This window comes from Phanerochaete carnosa (assembly GCF_000300595.1).
Source record: "Phanerochaete carnosa HHB-10118-sp unplaced genomic scaffold PHACAscaffold_1, whole genome shotgun sequence".
In the NCBI taxonomy this organism is placed as follows: Eukaryota; Fungi; Basidiomycota; class Agaricomycetes; order Polyporales; family Phanerochaetaceae; genus Phanerochaete; species Phanerochaete carnosa.
In genome coordinates, this window is record NW_006767628.1 from 2,241,509 (window position 1) to 2,259,323 (window position 17,815).

Consider the following 17,815-nt stretch of genomic DNA (forward strand, 5'->3'; position numbering starts at 1 on the left):
GAGAGAGGGGGCGGGAACGGGTGATTGATGGCCCTCTGTTCACACCCTTCTCCTCTTATATCGTCCTTGGGCTGCGCAATGAGTCCCTGACGGTCACAGCTGCGGCCTCATCGCGGCTCCCACAGCCTGGGCTGGTTCCCAAGCTTAGGAATCAAGCTCTACCGGTATCAAAGGATGTGTTGGCTGCGTTTCCGCTCCCAGGGCTAATTTAGGCGCCACACTAATGTGCAGACATGAATGGCCGACGTATTGCGCAGAGGGCATGACGGGTCATTGGAATCCTACTAGACGGTCGCTTGTCAAATCAAGTCATATGCTGATGCCCGAAGCCTGACCCACTCGCGTCGAAACTACAAGTAACTCTGGCATCTGCGCAGATAGCGGGACGCGTCTCGAGCGTAAACTCAGAGTCATCCCATATCCATCGATCCAGCATTCTTCTGCGCAAACGACGTTATAAGCTCAGAGTATAGGCAAAGGGGTTGGGCGTGTGTTGCAGCCGACGCCGCACAACGCAGAACGCGCGCGCGTCGCGTCAGGTTCGGAAGATGCCGGTGATGCCAACAGAGTGCATGCGCGTCCTTGACCCCTCTCATACTGTTACCACCAGCTGCCACTCGTCTCCAGGCTTCTGCTGTGGGATCCCGTGCGAATGCGGAGATACGCGTGTGATATCTTGTATATCATTTCAATGTGACGTGCCTCTGCATACTGTTATTAACCTTTAATCCAGACACTGTAACACCTAGGTCCTTGCTGACGCGAGAGCAGATGAGGAGACTGCTCCCGCACGTGTATGAATGAGCACTGGCTGTGTGCTTCCCCGTCTACCGAAGGAAGGGTTGGGAGGAGCAGCTAGCCGGCACTACATAGCCGGGAAGGTGCGTCTAAAGCACGCTTCCAAGGTTCGCGATTGTGGAACGCTACACCAGCTCCTTCTATCTACCCTTCCCTGCTTGCCACGGTGCATCCACGCGCGCACCAGCCACAGGACCACTAAGGTCTGCATTGGAACGTAAACGACGACAACAACTTTGCCTTGCTGCGGTTCTTCTGTGTCTTCCTGCATGTTGGACAGGACATGCCAGACCTGGCGACGATAGGCTTTACGTTCGTGTCCACGCTCTGACGTCCGATCACACGTTATCTGACCACGGAAACATATGCCAAGGGTCCGTCCTCGGACATTCCACAGCTCGCCACTCGCGGGAGAAGCAATGGTCACAGGATGCTCTATTCGTGCAATGCACGCTTGATGAACGCGGTGCATGAAGACTTGTCAGGATGCCCAATTTATGCCCGAGAAAGAGAGAGAGAAAAGCGAAAACCACACGTATGTCCCAAGAGCTACGACAACTACCGGACCCATGTCCGCGCTTCAGCTGAGACAGCTCTTACGCGTCATCGATGGTCACCTCAAGGATCTCGCCGATCCAGCGCGCCGATATCCTGAGACACGCAATGTTCCATTGTGAATCGCAAAGTCAGCTGTGGGATCCGAGGATTAGAAGAAGGCGTGGTTCCGTACCGCGTGAGGTCCCTGACAATGTAGTCTGGCCGCGCGCCCGAGTCGAGCAGCGACTGCCGTGTGTGTGAGGTGCAGACGGCGATGACCTTGCAGCCTGCCGCGCGACCTGCAAGAATCCCGGACGGCGCGTCCTCGACGACGAGGCCTAGTGATCGGTGTTCAGCATCCCAAGGCGGCGCCACATGTAACGCATGTCGCTACTTACAGTTCGCGGGGTCGACGCCTAGCCGACGCGCGCTGGCGAGGTACGGGTCGGGGAGGGGCGTGCCGTTCACGACGTCGTTGGACGTGACGAGGCCAAGGGGCGGCAGCGGCAGCGCGCACCGCTCGAAGGCGCGGGCGGCGTACACGTTTGTCGCTGCGGCCGCGGTGTCAGCGATGCTGTAACTTGGCGCCGAGAAGGGGAACGGGCCGGGTTGGACGCACCGGAGGTGACGATCGTCCAGCCGGACGCGGCCTCGGGGGGCCCTGCCCCGATCTGTGCGGGGTGTCAGAAGTATACGCACGAAAGCGAGGGAGGGGCGTGTGTGCGCGTACGCGATGCAGAAGGTTGAGTGCACCCGGGAGGACGAGAGGGCTGCCGCGGATGACGAGCTCTTCGAAGCGGACGATCTCTGCCTGGAGGGCCAGGCGCGGCATGCTTGAGAGGTGCTGCTGGCTCTGAGGAGAAACGGGACGTGCGCACCTGGAGCTTTTCCTCGTCGTGGATGTGGCAGTACTCCTTGAGAGTGTCGCACAGCCGGCGGCCGTGGGCCCTGCGTGCGACGTCTGCGGCGTCAAAGCCATAGTCAGTGGCAAAGGCATGCCAGGCTTTTAGGACGCCGGGAGTCGAGTCGATTAAGGTGCTAGGCGGAACGGGGTGATTGGTTCGTGATCAGAAGGATTTGCGGTGAGATTGAGGACACACCCGTCGAGATCGAAGAGGATCTGTAGGAGAGAGTGAGCTGGGTCTGGAGGGAAGCTGGGTGGACTCACTGCGTGGGCTGTGACGGTGTGCATGGCTTGGGGAGGGCGGGAGGTTGTGAGAGGGAGAGTCGGAGGATGGGCATCTTAAGGACGTGAGTATCGACGAGCGACGGTCTCTAATAGAATTCGAATTTATTATCGCCTTCGTCCCCGGACCTTGAGCCCATCACGGGATCTTCGAGGATACACACCTGCCATTTCCGGTAATCCCAGATTAGCTTCCAGCTCCGATCAGCCCCAGGTCCATTTAGCCTTTGTCTCCTCCTCCGACGCGCTCTCCACTCCCTCCTCGCATCCTCCTCGTTGTCAACGCCGGCCCTCTTTGCAGCACCCTCGCAGCACCTCAAAGACTCTTTGCCATCCAGCACGTCTATGAATCGCTCCATCCTCCACTGAGTCTCATTCATCCCTCCGAGTCGGCGGCCCGGTGCTCTGCTGTTTCACTCCAAGACTCTCCGGAGAAGACCGTTTGACCCTCATTGCTCGACATCAGGTTTTCTGATCTCCTCTTTCTTGCCTGCGCTGCACTCGCAACCGCCAGGTTTATTTCTCTCGCGCCGCCGGACTTTCCTCAAGCAGAGCGGCGAAGACGCCATCGCACCGAGGTCATTTTGCTCTCGACGCGCTCTCTGACGCGCCACATTACCAACATTTCGCGATCCTCACATCTGATCCATGCTGCAAACATGACGAGGGCTCGTTCGCGAAATGAGACAATGGCAAGTTCGCCCCCAGTCCATGTGGGTCAGGCCTAGAGTCCACCGCCACGAACGGCTGCGTGCGGCACAACTCCACCAGTGCCGTAAGTGCTTCCCGCACGCATCTGGATGACACCTGACCACGTCTTCTAGGCTCGGATAGCCAGTGCGAGTGCCATTTCCAACAGCACAGGTCGCGCCACCGGAAACTCTAATAACCCCGGTATCGGCATCCCCAGACCTCTCTCACCTTGTACCCTCAAATGATCAACAACTCTACAATAGCCAGGACCAATGAGTATCCTTTCCCGGCGCTACCTTCCCGTACCCGCCGCAGGCCAGTTTCCCTTGCTGACGTTCCCGAACAGCTTTGTCGTCTTCTGCCTGACTGCCGCTCATGAACGGGCAGCAGATCGCAGCACGACTAGTGCAACCCCACGCCCAATGGGCATCGAGATCGCGGCGGCAGCGGACATCCCCATCTGCCGGGTTCGTGCTCCCGACGAACGGGACGCCATGCTCCTGCCGGACACGACCTGTACCGCCTGGAGCTCGCTGTCCATCACCACCGCCGCGATAGACGACATAGTCTACGTGATTGCTGAAGTTGTCTTTCTGCTGTGCGCCGCGTGTGCCGAGGCTGATGTATGCGCGCGCAGTTTACTGTCAAGGCTGGTGCTGGCGACACCGCCACCTCTTCTGCGATTCGCGCCGCTTCGGCTTCCGCAGCCAACTGATCTGGTGCTTCTCGTCCTGGCATGCAGCGACTGATACTATCCATATGTATCACTCCCTCGTCCTTAATCTTGTCATGAAAATCAATGTCAACCATTACAGCATCCAGTTACACAGACAATGCAGCTTAGCAACGAACGAATGCACATATGAAACAAACAGGTATCTTGCGTGCGTGCAGCGGTGGTATCACCTCCGAATGAATGAACCATGAAGAAAGCTCTCATCGTCTAGCCACCCCAAACACGAGAACGGATGCGGAAGATCAGCCGCCGGCTGTGAGACAGACGGCGCGCGTCGCGACCAGGGCGCCCGCGGCGCTGTCGAACGGCAGGTCGACGGTGAAGAGCACGTCGCTCCGGTCGCCGTTGAGGTACACCGGCAGGTTCACGGTCTCGCCGTCGGCAGCCGCCCGCGCCTCGTCCTTCTGCACCCACCGGATCTGCGACGGGTTCAGCCGCACGGTCTCGCCATTGTTCAGCGTCAGCTTGTCGGTCGTCCAGCTTGCGCCTTCGAGTACGAGGCCTGGCGTTGTCGACACAGTCAGAAACAGCGCATCATAAGAGACGTTTTTTTGGTTTACGTACCGTCTACGATGAACGCGCTCGGGTCGTTCACGCGCTCAATATCGAGCTGCAGGTGCAGCGTCTCCAGACTCCATTTCTTGCGATGCGCAACAGCCTGGCGCGTCGCCGTGATGTACGCCTCGGGGAAGAACAGCCCGCCAAGCCACACCTCGACATTGTTGAGGTTACCGAGCCCGGCGATGTTTGTCAACTGCGCGAGCCGGCGCGCAAAGTCGGACACCCACTCGGAGACGGCCATGGCCTTGTGGACCTTGTAGCGGCGCCAGTGGTCAGGGATCGTACCTGGGCAAGTAACTCAGCATTGGCACAGAACCAGGATTGAACATGATGTACTTACCCTTTGTCAACGAGCTCATGAGGGTCCGCAGGTGGTTGGTCTGCTTCAGTTCACCCTGGCAAACCTTGATGACATCCGCCAAATCACGGCGGACCTGGCCAAGAAGCTTCTTGCCAATGCTGTCTTCGCGGAAGAACAGTCGATAGAGAGGGTCTTGGTTGTCGCCACTCTGCTTGTCAAGACCGTGGAATTGCTGTGCGATCTCAACATCAGTACAAAATCTTAGACAAAGCACAAGACCGACGTACAGCAGGCAGCTGCTCGAGCCATTCCTTGCAGCGGTCGAAGAGCTGGCGCATCCAAGCTGGCTGCTGTGTCGTCTGACCCTTAACAGGACCGCTCGTAGCTGCTTCGTCGTCGTCGTCCGCAATCATACGCATCTTTCGGAGCTTGCCAAGCAGTTCGTTTCCTTGCGCGATTGCAATAACCCTCTCCGCTGTTGGGGGCAGGCTAAGCCATGCTGGAGGCTCCCGATCTGGTAGGTTCTGCACCCAGGACATGAAGTGCTCGAGCTTGGTACCGTCCGGCACACTGAGATTCTGCGAGCCAGAGATGGTAGGCACCAGGTCGAAGTCGACGTTATACGCCTGCGAAGTGAACAGCCCATCCACGAACGCGTCGAGGATTCTTTGGTCAAAGTCACTGTCAACCCTACCGCCGTACACGGATTGCTTGATGAGTGTGCGGACAGCATCCCAAGGGATAGACGCGGGGTCGACGTTGGCGCGGCCCTTGGCCGCTGCGTTGAGCCAGGCGTCGATAGTATTGAAAGCGGATGCCAAGTCAGAGTCGTTGAAGTCGTAGATCTTCGACCATCCGAGCGGTACGTAACGAAGACGTTCCTGGACAACGGCATGGAACCAGGCAAGCAAGAAGTACAGGCGGATTTTCTCTGCCGGACCTTGCGAGAGACGAGCGCCGGGGATGCCACGGAGCGAGTCCAAGAGGTTAGCTTTGATTCCCGGAGGAGGCTCATTCATGAAGATACGAGACTGCCTGAGAATATTGACAGGGATAGACGGATTGGTCTCCATGGTCAAGAAAAGGCGGAAGTTGCGGTTCGGGCTCAGAGTCTGTAGCTTTTTCTCGAGTTGACCCAACCAAGATGGTGCCAAATGAACGTTCTTGAGTAGCACCCAAGAACCTTGGCGAGCAGCCGTCGCGATGGCCTGATCCGCTAGCGCGAATCCCTCTTGAGACCCCATAGCCACGGAAGCAGATCGGGCTCCGACATTCTTGACGAGGTTCTCGACACGATAACTGGCGTCGTAGCCTGCGACGGAAACGAGCGACAAGGGAGTAGCAGCAACTACCTCGTCATTCACGACCGCGCCGAGGTCATAGCTGGACACTTGCGAGACGTCAGCTTCGAATACCAGCTTGACGAAGGTTGCAGTCGACTGTAGGAGACGATCAGGTCGCAAACATTTAATGAGCGCAATCTTTCGGATCGCCTCGACAGCAGCTGGAGAGCGAGGTCAATGTAGGCCGCGAAATGGCAACTAGCGAATGCTACGTACGAGTACTTGGCTCCCAAGGATATGGAACAGCGAGTTCGGGCGTGTCGGACTCCAAGAATGACATCCATTGATCCTCGTTCTCGATGATGTGCTGGAGGACAGGTTTGAACACGGGGTGTTTAGCAAAGTTCTCCAGTCGCTGCATTTGCTCCAGGGAAAGGATAGCGATCTGTTTTTCTCCGGACGCTCCAGGTACCAGAGCGCCGTCACCACTATCGAGCAAGAACTCCAGGTCGTCGGAGATTTCCTCAACGCCTCGCAACTTCACCTGAGCAAGAAGAACGGCAAGCATCACATGGTCACGATGAAGCAAGGCTCGCGAAGTCCTCTTGTACACAGTGAGAAACAGGTCTTTGAGCAAAATTTCTCTTCGCTGGTGGTGATCTGAGACACTCATGAGGTTCGGGTTGTGGTGGAGGACGTAATCGAAGATGTCGAGGAAGAAGCGCAGCGAGAACTGGTAGAAATGGTTGACTAGATTGAGCTGTTCCAGGATGAAGAAGACCGCACTACAAGCTTGTGCAATCGGGAGATACTCAGTCGTCACTTGCTCAACTTCCTTCATGACGACGTCTGTCTCTTCAACCTTGCGCGTAATCTCGGCAGCTTCTCTCTTTAGAGTCTCGAGTGTGTCGATGACCTTGTCGTCGTCGAGAATGTTGCCCGAGGACTCGTTCAGGGCCTGCAGCAAGAGCTTCTCCAGTGTACGAAGACGGAGCCTGAATTCGCCTTGCATCTTCATTAGATCGGTACGCTTGCGCTCAGTGTCTGGACGCTCTACTTTGAGCACTTGGTCAAGAGACTGGCTCTGCAGACTGCTCCTCGTCATCGTGAAGTTGACGAACGTCACTCGACTGCAGATGTCCGGAGAGAATTCGACAGACGGATCCCGAGTGGAAAGGAACATGGTGAAGGATGGCGAGAAATCGATATCCTGGTTACCCAAGCGGATAAGAACACGACCACCCGTCCTGCGAATCTCTCTGTTGAGAACTGGGTTGAGAATTGGATCTAGATGCTCGACATCTTGAATGAGCAGAGTGTTACCGAAACGCAGGGCGCTCTCCAGGACCTTGAGGAAGGCTTCGTCAAGGAAGCTAGTGACGGTGATCTTGCGGTCCCTGTATTCGTTGAGCAAGAAGCCTGTCGCCTGGCCAGTAGGGTCGATGATAAGGGGGTAACGGCTGAACCTCTTGATCATAATGGCATTTTCGATGCAGAGGTTATCAGATGGAAGAGATTTGGACTGCCAGCTGAGGCGATCATCCGCCGTCGACAAGTACTCCGGAAGGGACAGCTCACTCTTGAACTTGATGTTTGCGTCGGCGAGGTGAGTGGACCATGCCTGCCACATCATCTCACGATATTGCTGGTCGAAGAACCCGGCATATGCCAAGAAGGCGGCCGACAGGAGGACATCGCCGACGATGGTGCTCATCTCGGTGTCGAACGTACGACTTCCAAGTTCCCAACGTGACTTCTCGGACGACAAACTCTCAAGGAGCTTCATGCTGCGATCAACCTTGCTCTGAACGCGCTCCATCTCGGCTTGAATGGCTTGCGTCTCGCGAATCAAAGCAGCATACTCTTCCTTGTACCTTTCAATACTGGCCTCGAGCTCGGAAATCATCTTGATGATCATCTGTGCTTGCTCCTTGGTCTGCTCGGCCCGGTCTTCGAGCGACTGAACTTCGTTACGCAAGGGCTCGACCTTGTCGAGAATCTCGGAGAAGCGAACTTGAGCGATCGCCCACTTGACCAAGGGACCACAAGCCTTGGATGCACGGTTGACGGTCTCGAAGTTGAAAGACGGTCTGCTGAGGAACTCTTTCTTCATGAGCTCGCGCAGTTGTCTGGTCATCTGGTTCTGCGTATCGAAATTGACAATGCGTTGAATGAAGTCGTCACGACGGATGATACCTTGGACCGTTCGCCAGCTATCGATCTTGTGCCCTAGGAGGGTGCATACGGATTCCATCGCTAGCTTGACTGCTTCGGGAGGGTTTGCCATGGTACGGACTTCCTGCAAGTGCTGTCGCTTGATGTTGCTGACAGCAGATTGGGCTTCGAGCACAGCTGGTTCAGCGTCCGCCAAATCTGCCATAACGACGGCACGACGCTGCTCAATGTTACGATCCTGTTCCACGAGCGCAGCCTGAATCTCGATCGAGGCAGCCTTCTTCTGCTCCGCTTCCTGCTGGTCTGCCACCATACGTTTCAGTTTATCGTTAGCTTCGGTGTTCTTGGCCTCCAGTTGAGACCGTTTGATTGCGAGACTCTTTCGCAGCTCTTCGACTTGCGTAACCGTATCTCTGAGCTTGTCCAGACCAACGTGCAAGTGGCGCTGCTGTTCTTCGAGTTCGTCGCGTTTCTCGTTATACAGCCGAACGTAGTGGTTGATGCTGTGACCAGGAAGATGAGTTTAGTAAATCGATGCGACAAGTAAAGCCTCACAAGTCGAGATAATGCCGCGGAGTAACATAGTTGTATCGACCCTGACGGCGGCTCAGACGTTGGTTGATCTGGTGCAAGGACTGATGCACATAGACCAGAGCATTGACGACGGCCGTACGATGAACAGGTGGCATAGAAAGCTCACGGTACGCGATAGGGAAGTGAGCCGGGGGACTGTATGAAGAAAGATCCAAGTCGAGGATGTGCGTGAACTCCATACCGACCTGATAGAACGCCTGATCAGACCAATCACCAAACCAGTCGAGGACACAACGGTTGAACAGGGCGGGGGAAGTTGCAGCTCGGGAAGCTAAACCGTTCTCGGGAGGATTCATCGTGAAGACGACATGTAAGTTCTTGGCGACCTGCTGAGTGAACCAGCGGTACAGTTCCTCGTGCGAGTCCAGCATAAGACCATCACGCTGCGAACCTTCCTTGCAAGCTGTCATGAGTGCGGCGTGTTCATCTCCCTCGAACAGACCGGGGACTTCGGCATTGGCTAAGAGGGTGTTCATGCGTTCCAGGAAGCCAGAGTCAAGAACGTTCGACTCGTCCATGATGAAGCAAACCTTCTCGCTCTTGCAGCCGGCGCGACGAAGGACTGTTCGAAGATCCTCGTCAAAGTCGTCTCCAGTGTATTTATTTGACACCTTGATCTGGAAGATGCTCAAGCCGTTCATCCAAGCGACGAAGCGAGATAGCGTAGTCTGCAAGACACAGCAGTCAGCAAATGCAACCGTGACTAACAGAGGCAGATCCTTACTTTACCGCTACCACTAACACCAATTAACAGAAGATGTCCCTGCACCTGGCGGAAGACGCGGTCGATACGCAAGACATGGTCGAGCACGTCGTTAAACAGGACGAGTGGGACGTCAAGCTCTTCCTCATAGAACACTTTGAGCCGAGCCTTTGTGTACTCTCGCAAGACTTCGCGATCGACAGAGATATAGTTCTTCGACGTCCAGTTGGAGAACAGGACGGGGCGAGCGAGAGCTTCGTCCCTGTTGATGGTCGGGAAGTGCTCCATAGCGGCAGAGTCAATGTGCTCATCGGTCCACTGCTTCTCTTCTTCGGTGACGAGACGATCCTGGAACAGACGCAACGCTTCGTGTGCCCAGACCCGTACCAGACCTTCAACGGAGAGTATTTCGAGGGGGCGAATTGCTTCATATATACCTCGAACCCATCGAGTCAGTTCGCGAGGACTGTAGACATAGTGCGCCTGGATATCGGTGGTGAAGCGTTTCTGCGATGCAAGGTAGAGATCGACCATGGCATCCGTGAGGGGACTAGCGTACGCTCGGAGGTTCGGCACGACCTTCAGGAGTGCGCGGTTGTACGTGCCGTAGATCTGTTTCAACGACAGCTCTCCAGGATAATCGACCATTACCAGCGGAGCGTGCCGCAAAAACCTGTGGCTCAAAGGCACACGACCAGGGTCTGTTGGCGGGTTGCAAGCTCCAACGAACTGGATACGCTCTAGTTTGACCCAGGCCATGTCGGAGGTGCGCCAGTATCCCCCAGACTCAACGAGCTGGCGAATGAAGGAGATTACACGCTGCGTTCCGTACTTGTCGGTGGCAGGCAGGTTAATCTCATCGCAGAATACGACGAGCCAGCGACCGATCTGGGCGGGGGCCAGAATAACGCCGTTTGGTGTCTTGCGATACTCGCAGTATTGCTCGAACGTTTTGAGGATCAATTCTGGCGTAGTAGCACTCGAGAAGTTGAGACCGACGACTTCCATGTCAGGGAGTTTACGGAGGGCACTAAAGAGTGTCATAGTCTTGCCCGAACCAGGGGGACCACAGAGCATGAGAGGCTTGTGTTCAGACAACCAAGAGTAGAGCACTTCCTCATGGCGTACAGTGTCGACGGTCGGGACGACGATGTCAGATGCGGTGACTGCTTGTGGTTCGATTTCAATCTGCGGCACACGAGTTTGCCAAGCCAACCATTCTCCGTTGTTGATCTGCACGTCATAGTCCAACAGAGAACCACCTTGCGCAAGCGGAGGAAGGTCGATACCAGTCTGCTTTCGAAGGAACTCGCCCATTTCAGCACGTAGGTCGAGCTTCGCATCTCCAGAGAACGCCCAGATGATGTTGATCAGTAGCCGCTTCGTGACGTAGTTCTCAACACGTTCAGCGCTGAGCGGGAAGTCGGAGTGCTGCAAGTTGTACTCGATGACGTTACGGACGGTCTTGTTGACAAGTGAGAAAAGAGTGTTGAGCGCCCGAGTCTCGGTAAAGTCCATGATGTGCTCGATGCCTTCAGCGTACTTGAGGGCGTTATGGACGAGATCATCTTCAGCGAAGAATGGCTCGAGGACAGCAGCAATCTGCTTCTGAGTGGCTAGGTTTGCGAACTGTGCATCTTCGCCATCGACCCGGCGGCCGGGAATATCTAAGGCGTCCTCGTCCTCGGCATCGAGCGGAACGAATGCAAGCGTGTCGAGATAGTTGCGGCAGACCATAGACGGCTCAACAACGTCCTCACTGAACCAGATCATACCGCAGCGGCTGACGGTAGCGAGGGTAGCATACTTGAGATGTTCAACCTCGAACATGATGCGAACGTTTGGAGGAAGATTGAGACGTTCTCCGTTCGGCAGCGTGAGCAGCTTATTATCATCGAGCACACTATTATCGCACGGTCAGTCTTCGCAATAATAGATATGCCTTCCGCACTTACGAGTTCAAGTTCTCAACCCACTCAGGGTCCACATCGCCGTCGAAGATGATCCAATGCCTCTTGCTACTCTCACCACGAACGTCATCAACGATCTTACGGAGCGTGTGCGTGAAGAGGCCATCGTTCCACTCGCGAGTCGTGGGATCAAGAGTACCATAGAGCGCATCCTTGTGCATGGCCTTCGGATCAATGACGTAGGAGACACCTTCAACACCGTCTAGCCTTTCGAGTGCTGCCAGGAGGACCTGCCAGGCGTTGGTCTTGCCGCTTCCAGAGGAGCCGACCATCATGAGACCATGCTGGATCTTCTGAATCTGATAGAGCTGGAGAATCTTCGAGATCCAGCGCTCGCCCTGAACGAGCCTCTTCTCCACGCAGACCTTGCTGATCTGCTCGCGAAGCGCATCCAAGTTGACTGGAACATAGTCGACACCGGGGAACACATCGGCGAGCAAGCTCGTGAGAAGAGGAACATCGTCCGCCACCAGCTTGGGAACAATGGTCTCGGTGACACTCTGGATGAGGATAACTTGTTCAGAGGCGCTGTCAGAAAGCCCCTCCGTGTCACCCTCCTCGCGAGCCGTCTGGAGACGTTCACGCTTCAAGATACCAGCACTCGCCAAGACGGCCTTCAGCGCACGCAGACCGAAGTCATAATGAGGCTGAGGCGATAGTTGCTCGTCGCAAAGGTTGAAGAAAGGAACGATCTTCGAGGCGAGAGACTCAGCCGTACGGAAACCTTGCGAGAACAGCATGACTTGAGCGATGAGCTCGCGATCCGGACGGGTCATGGCCATTCTGTTCTAAAGTCAGTCAAACGCACAAAGCAATCGGAGGAGATACGTACGGCCTGAACAACTTGGTCAGATTTGGTGGCAGAGTTGAACGACCGGCATAGTTCGGGTTAGTGGTGATGAAGATACCTAGTGAACGGTGAATACTTTGCCGTACGGAATGCTTGAACAGACTTGCCCATGTTGCCGTTAATCTTTACGTTCTTACCAACAAGCTCGATCTCCGTATTCGGATTCTTTGCCACAGCTGCAAGACCTTGCTGGATGCTTTGAACTTGCTGCGAGACAGCAGACAAGATGCGCTCTTCGAGGCGATTGAATTCATCGAAACAGCCCCAAGCACCGACTTGACACAGGCCAACGAAGATACGGCCCATGGCCTGGAAGTCGAAGGTCTCGTCACAGCAGAAGACAAGCACGAACCGGCCAAGTTGTACACCAAGTGCCTTGACGGATTCGGTCTTGCCGGTGCCTGCAGGACCGAAAGGGGAGCCGCCGAGCTGGCTGTCGAGAGCTTGGGTCAGGGTCAAGTAACACCTATCCGTAAGTGGTGTCTGGACGAGGCGGTCGGGAACACCAAGATACTCCCAGCCATATGGGAAGGTGGCGTCAGCGACCCGAATAGCGAGCCTTTCTAACGGGTTCTCAACATTGAGGTCCAGGTAGAAGCGCATCTGATACAGCCAAGAGAATGCTCGATTGTCGATGACCTTTTGTTGAATGAGAGCGCGAGTAACGTCTCGCTGATGGACAAGTTCGGTAATGAGGTGTTCACACTTCCGACGAGTAACCGGTGCAAGCTCTGAAAGGACAACATCGGCCAAAAGGTCCAAGCCTTGACGAATGGTCTCGAGAGGACCGTCGAGAGGTTCGCCCTTCTGCAGAGCGTTCTCAATGGAGGCAGTCCATGCAACCTGGATAGCAAGAGTGACGAGCTGGGCGGGAAATTTCTCGACCCATGCGATGAATTGGTCCTGTGGAAGTGAATCTCCGGCGCCGTAAAAAGCCTGCAGCTCAGCAACTGCGTCGCAAAGCAGCTGCGCGAGAGAAACGCGCATCTCAGCCTCGAGCTTGCTGAGCCAGTCATTGATCTTCGGGTAATCCTTCAGCAAGATGGGATCCTTGAACATGACCTCTTCGCCTTCTCGTGAGGCCATACCACGGATCATGGTTAGCTCGTCATCCAGATTGATGGTCGAGATACCCGCAAACATCTTCTTGAGATGCTTCACGATGCGAAGGATCTCCTTCGAGTTACCGATAATCTCGAGCAAGTCTTCATCACCGACGAAATAGAAGCGAGGGAAGGAAGCACGCTCCCGCTCAAGGTACTCTCCCAAAGCCTTCTGAATCTTGTTGAGTAGATCAGCGAGACGCTCGAGACTCTTCTGGATGCCCGGAATATTCATGACGTCCACAACGAAAGGCGATTTGTACACCTTCTTCATGACCGCCAAGAATTCAGTGTTGATGTTGTTGAAACGGGCGCTCTCCACCGGAAGGAGATGTTTGATGTCGGCACTGCCAGAGAAGATACCCTCAAGGTATACCCACTGTCGTTGTACATCTATCCAGACGTCGAACAAAACATGGATTCGATTGAGCTTCTCTTCCCATGCACCTGCCTGAAAAATGCTGTAAGGCATAGATCAAGTGCACTCCACTCTGTCTGATACTTACCTCCTCATCGAAGACTGAAAAAAGAACGACAGTATCAGTACTGGCTCAGAGTGTAACCAAGGAATTTGTATACCCTTATAGTATGGCGACAACTTCATCGCCATGAGAGAGTTGAGGTTCTCGCTACACTTGTTGAATAGATCGTCCCACCCGCGGATGAGACGACACTTGTTCTGATAGTTGACGAGATCCAAGGTATAGTTCGTCCAAGTTTCTTTAACTTGCTTGATGTATTCCTCCAACGCCATCTACATGCGACTGGTAAATTTCAATTGGGTGGCGATTCGCAGACACATACCTCTCCTTGAGCTTGAATAATGACTTCCTTGATGATGGCCTCGTTCTTCTTCAGATCCATGTCGTATACGTGCCCAAGAGTCATCCTACGCACAATCAATACAGATTATCTTTCCACAACGTATGTCCACTTACAGCGTTAAGCTGACCTGAGTCGGCGCCTTAAGAACCTTAAAGAGTTGCTTCCAGTGCCTGTCCTTCAGTGCCTCGGATTTGAGGTCAGATATCAACGCGTTCGATTTCAGGAGTCCTCGGAGGACTTCCTGGACGTATTCGAATGCGGAATACTGGCGCATTCGAGTCGGCATTTCCTTGGTCGACGACAATAAGCCGTCAAGTTGCTGCCTTAGCTTCCGTGGTTGCACAGTCGCCCAAGACATCTCGCGAAGCTCTCCAAGCTGACTCCAGATTCCAGACAGCGCGGTCCACACGCTTTTCAGGTCGCGGAGTTCTTCGAAGATGGGTTCCAGACGTGTGTGGCGTATCAGTTCAAGGTCAAGTGCCTCCTTTGCTCTGCAGACAAGGTCGTATTCTTCTTGCACGCGATTCAAGCGTCCCTCGAAGACATTGATAGTGTTGAGCGCAGTGTCGGCGCGAATACTTCCTTGCACTGGTCGGGTCTGCTCCCATTCGGCGATAATGTCGCTGATCTTGTTCTCTATAATCTTGTCCTCCGCAACAATCTTGAGTTGCAAGCCCGCTGCCATATGTGTTCAATCCAAGAGTTCGTGAAGCCTGAAGTAACAACTCACCAAGCTGCTCCTGGATAGAGTCATTCTTTCTTTTCAAGATCTCGTTGTACGCGCTCCACTCTCCTCTAAGCTGGTCGCTGTACAGCCAGTCGTCTGAAAACTGGTATCGAAAGCGTTCTAGTGTCTTCTCGCCGCTGGCGCAGAGTTCTATCATCGGACCCCATGTCTTGGTCTTCCGCTTCAGATCCTGAACAAATGTAATGAATTGGACTGCCGCCGCAGTCGACGAATTGGAGGGAGCCAAGACCTGCAAGCGCGATATTTATTCATTAGATGCGTTGAATTTCCGAGGAAAACTGGGGCATACCTCCATCGACATGGTGGAAGTGAACAGGCTTGCGCGCGTCGCGTCGCCAACGTTGCCAGATGCTGCTGCCTCGGTCGATGCCGAAGTTCTGAACCGAGCGTCTCACTGCTTGCAGCCAACCACGACTCGCTTTCACCTGCCTCTGTGGTCCCCTCTACGCATTTACTCCTCGCCTTCTTACACTCCTCAAAAAAATGTCGGGCCGCCAGCAGCGTGTGATGGTTCAGCCCATCGTATGTGACAGGTGGTTCTGCTCGTACGGCGATTTACTGACCAAAGACTTCGTATTGTAGAATGTCATCTTCAAGAACTTGCAGCAGGTGCGCACGAGACAGCCTGCGGACGTCGATCACACTGACTGACAAGTCTGTTCATTTTGTAGAGGACAAAAGTCGTGATCTGGCTGTACGACAACATCGAGATGCGCATTGAGGGGCGAATTATTGTGCGTGTTCTCCATCCCATTTGAGCCCACTTGGCGTTGAGCTTCGTGTTCATCGAAAGGCGTCGTGATACTGGCACTGGCATGCTTCCACCATCTATTTGGCTTTTGGCGATACTTCACTCCTAGCTTTCACTTTGTCTGCTCTAGTTGCCTATCCGACGCGTTCGCTGACCACCGACTTCTAGGGATTTGACGAGTTCATGAATGTTGTGGTGGATGAGGCTGCTGAAGTGTACGTCAAAGACGCGAAACCACGACGAGAGCTTGGTGAGTGGCATGAGACTCGCTTTTGGTGTCCTGTCTGACGCGATGTCCTAGGTCGTATACTACTCAAGGGCGATAACATCACCCTGATACAACAAATTGTATAACGTGTTTGTGGACCGCCTGGTGCAAAATGCGCACGGCGCATCTTCCTGTATCTCGCATTCATATGCTTCTGACATAACCAGATGATATACATGGCTTCCGACTATGTAAGCTATGAGCATGTGGATTATAGGTTGTATATGGGCAAGAGCTTGGTTATGCTGAGAGACTGGCGACATAGAGGGCACTCCGCCTAGCCAAAAGTCATCAACCCTCGGACCAGTGACATGCTTGGAAGTGGTTCACCTTTTCTCGACCCCAACCCACGATACAAGACCAGCAGAACAGATGTCCGCATTCTGTTGCACAGCTTGAAGTTCGCTCTTCCAGGCAAAGAGTGCAATTTCGGCTGGCCCGCAATGCTGAGGGTATACTTGCGATATCCAGCGCTGTCCGTTCATCTTCTTCTGCTGGGATAACCGGCTGGTCGTCGAGATTGTGCGGTCCTAACATGGTGGAGACAGGAGCGTCGTCGATGTACGTCTCGTGAGAGTCGTCTGCGTGGCGTTTCCCTTCAGCTGACTTCGGACCATCTTCTGCTCGAAGAGAACGCATAAAAGTTGTAAGCCGGTACAGCAGTCGGATACCCAAAAGAACGCCAAGTAGAGAGTATGATGGAGGTCTTGTGTTCGGGCTGGGAAAGGTGCCTGAAATCTATGTAGCCAATGAGATGGTTAAAGAGTATCAACTGAACTGTGACTCACATATCGCGCTCGAAAGAATCTCCTCGTCAAATGATAATATGCTCCCTGCAGGTAGAATGCTGCCAGATTGATCTCCGAGAGAACTTCGAGAACATGCGGTGTTCTTCGCAGCAACAAGCTCAGTTTCGAGTCTTGCGAAAGCGCAGAGCCCCATTTGGCCGCGATGTAGCTTGGCAGCGTTGGAAGTAAAACCAATGCCAAGCGAAGGTTACGAGACGGCGGAGCATCGGTTCGGAGAGAGTGCAGCCATATGCCCGTGTATTCCTCGCCTAATGTCTGTGTAGCTGCGACTAACGTGAGTAAGTGTCCGAGAAATGCTTACACATAACATACTTCGACCAATAGTCAAGCCATAATATAGGAGCTTTACAAAAAGACTAATCTCTTTATCCCAGCGTGAGAGCCATCGTGTGCCTAAGTGCATTCAGAGAAGCTAAGACATCGAAGGAGAGTGTGGAACTCACCAAACCAAGCTCTCAACACGCTCTCGGTCTGTTCGCGGAGGGATGAGAGATGGAATATATCCCGCTGATTTGAACGTACTGTGCAGAATCGTTATAGCACACTAGATAGGTACAGCGTTCTGAGCAGCGACACACTGATTTGTGCTTGCTGAGCATACGGGAATGAAGGCAACGACATGATGGCGGCGGGCAAAGCAGCGTTCCGACGCAGACGCCCATTTTGTCACTTAACCCTCACCGGTTCACAGCAGTTCATCCCCTTCTCCTCTCCTCTACAGGACAATTTTATTCTTCTTGTGTTTGCGTGCGACACTCCACAGCCATGCCGCCAATGCCTCAACACGCTCAGCCTCAGGGCCTGAGTGTATGGCAGAAGAGTAAGTACCAACTTCTTCCGTCTGGAGACTGAGCCAGACATGAACTCTTTCGCGCAGTGAAGTAAGTCTGCCGTGACTTGCAGGGTAGGATCTCTGACTCACCA

The 17,815-nt window shown here is 54.2% G+C and overlaps 3 protein-coding genes across 3 annotated transcripts; all 3 read right to left on the reverse strand.

The window, feature by feature from the left end:
• Positions 1–1,223: 1,223 nt before the first annotated feature.
• Positions 1,224–2,528, reverse strand: PHACADRAFT_246844 (uncharacterized protein; the record flags this gene model as incomplete). Its single annotated transcript, XM_007390124.1, has 8 exons — positions 1,224–1,449; positions 1,529–1,673; positions 1,734–1,886; positions 1,955–2,006; positions 2,066–2,146; positions 2,214–2,373; positions 2,436–2,455; positions 2,504–2,528. Coding segments are annotated over 8 exons (691 nt in total), but the record flags the coding sequence as incomplete, so codon positions are not given.
• An 800-nt stretch (positions 2,529–3,328) lies between these two features.
• On the reverse strand, positions 3,329–15,364 carry PHACADRAFT_168059 (uncharacterized protein; the record flags this gene model as incomplete). Its single annotated transcript, XM_007390125.1, has 15 exons — positions 3,329–4,452; positions 4,515–4,796; positions 4,852–5,044; positions 5,100–6,316; positions 6,372–8,773; positions 8,826–9,532; positions 9,589–11,470; positions 11,523–12,320; positions 12,370–12,445; positions 12,495–13,937; positions 14,070–14,244; positions 14,295–14,379; positions 14,429–14,993; positions 15,046–15,292; positions 15,353–15,364. 15 exons carry the CDS (start codon positions 15,362–15,364, stop codon positions 4,193–4,195), a joined length of 10,344 nt encoding a protein of 3,447 aa, XP_007390187.1. The 3' UTR covers positions 3,329–4,192.
• A 721-nt stretch (positions 15,365–16,085) lies between these two features.
• Positions 16,086–17,753, reverse strand: PHACADRAFT_133481 (uncharacterized protein). Its single transcript, XM_007390126.1, has 6 exons — positions 17,470–17,753; positions 17,335–17,412; positions 17,204–17,284; positions 16,871–17,154; positions 16,413–16,820; positions 16,086–16,359 (listed from the first exon to the last, which is right to left on the reverse strand). The coding sequence occupies exons 1-6, from the start codon at positions 17,510–17,512 to the stop codon at positions 16,294–16,296; spliced, it is 960 nt and encodes a 319-aa protein (XP_007390188.1). The 5' UTR covers positions 17,513–17,753; the 3' UTR covers positions 16,086–16,293.
• Between the last annotated feature and the right edge of the window lie 62 nt (positions 17,754–17,815).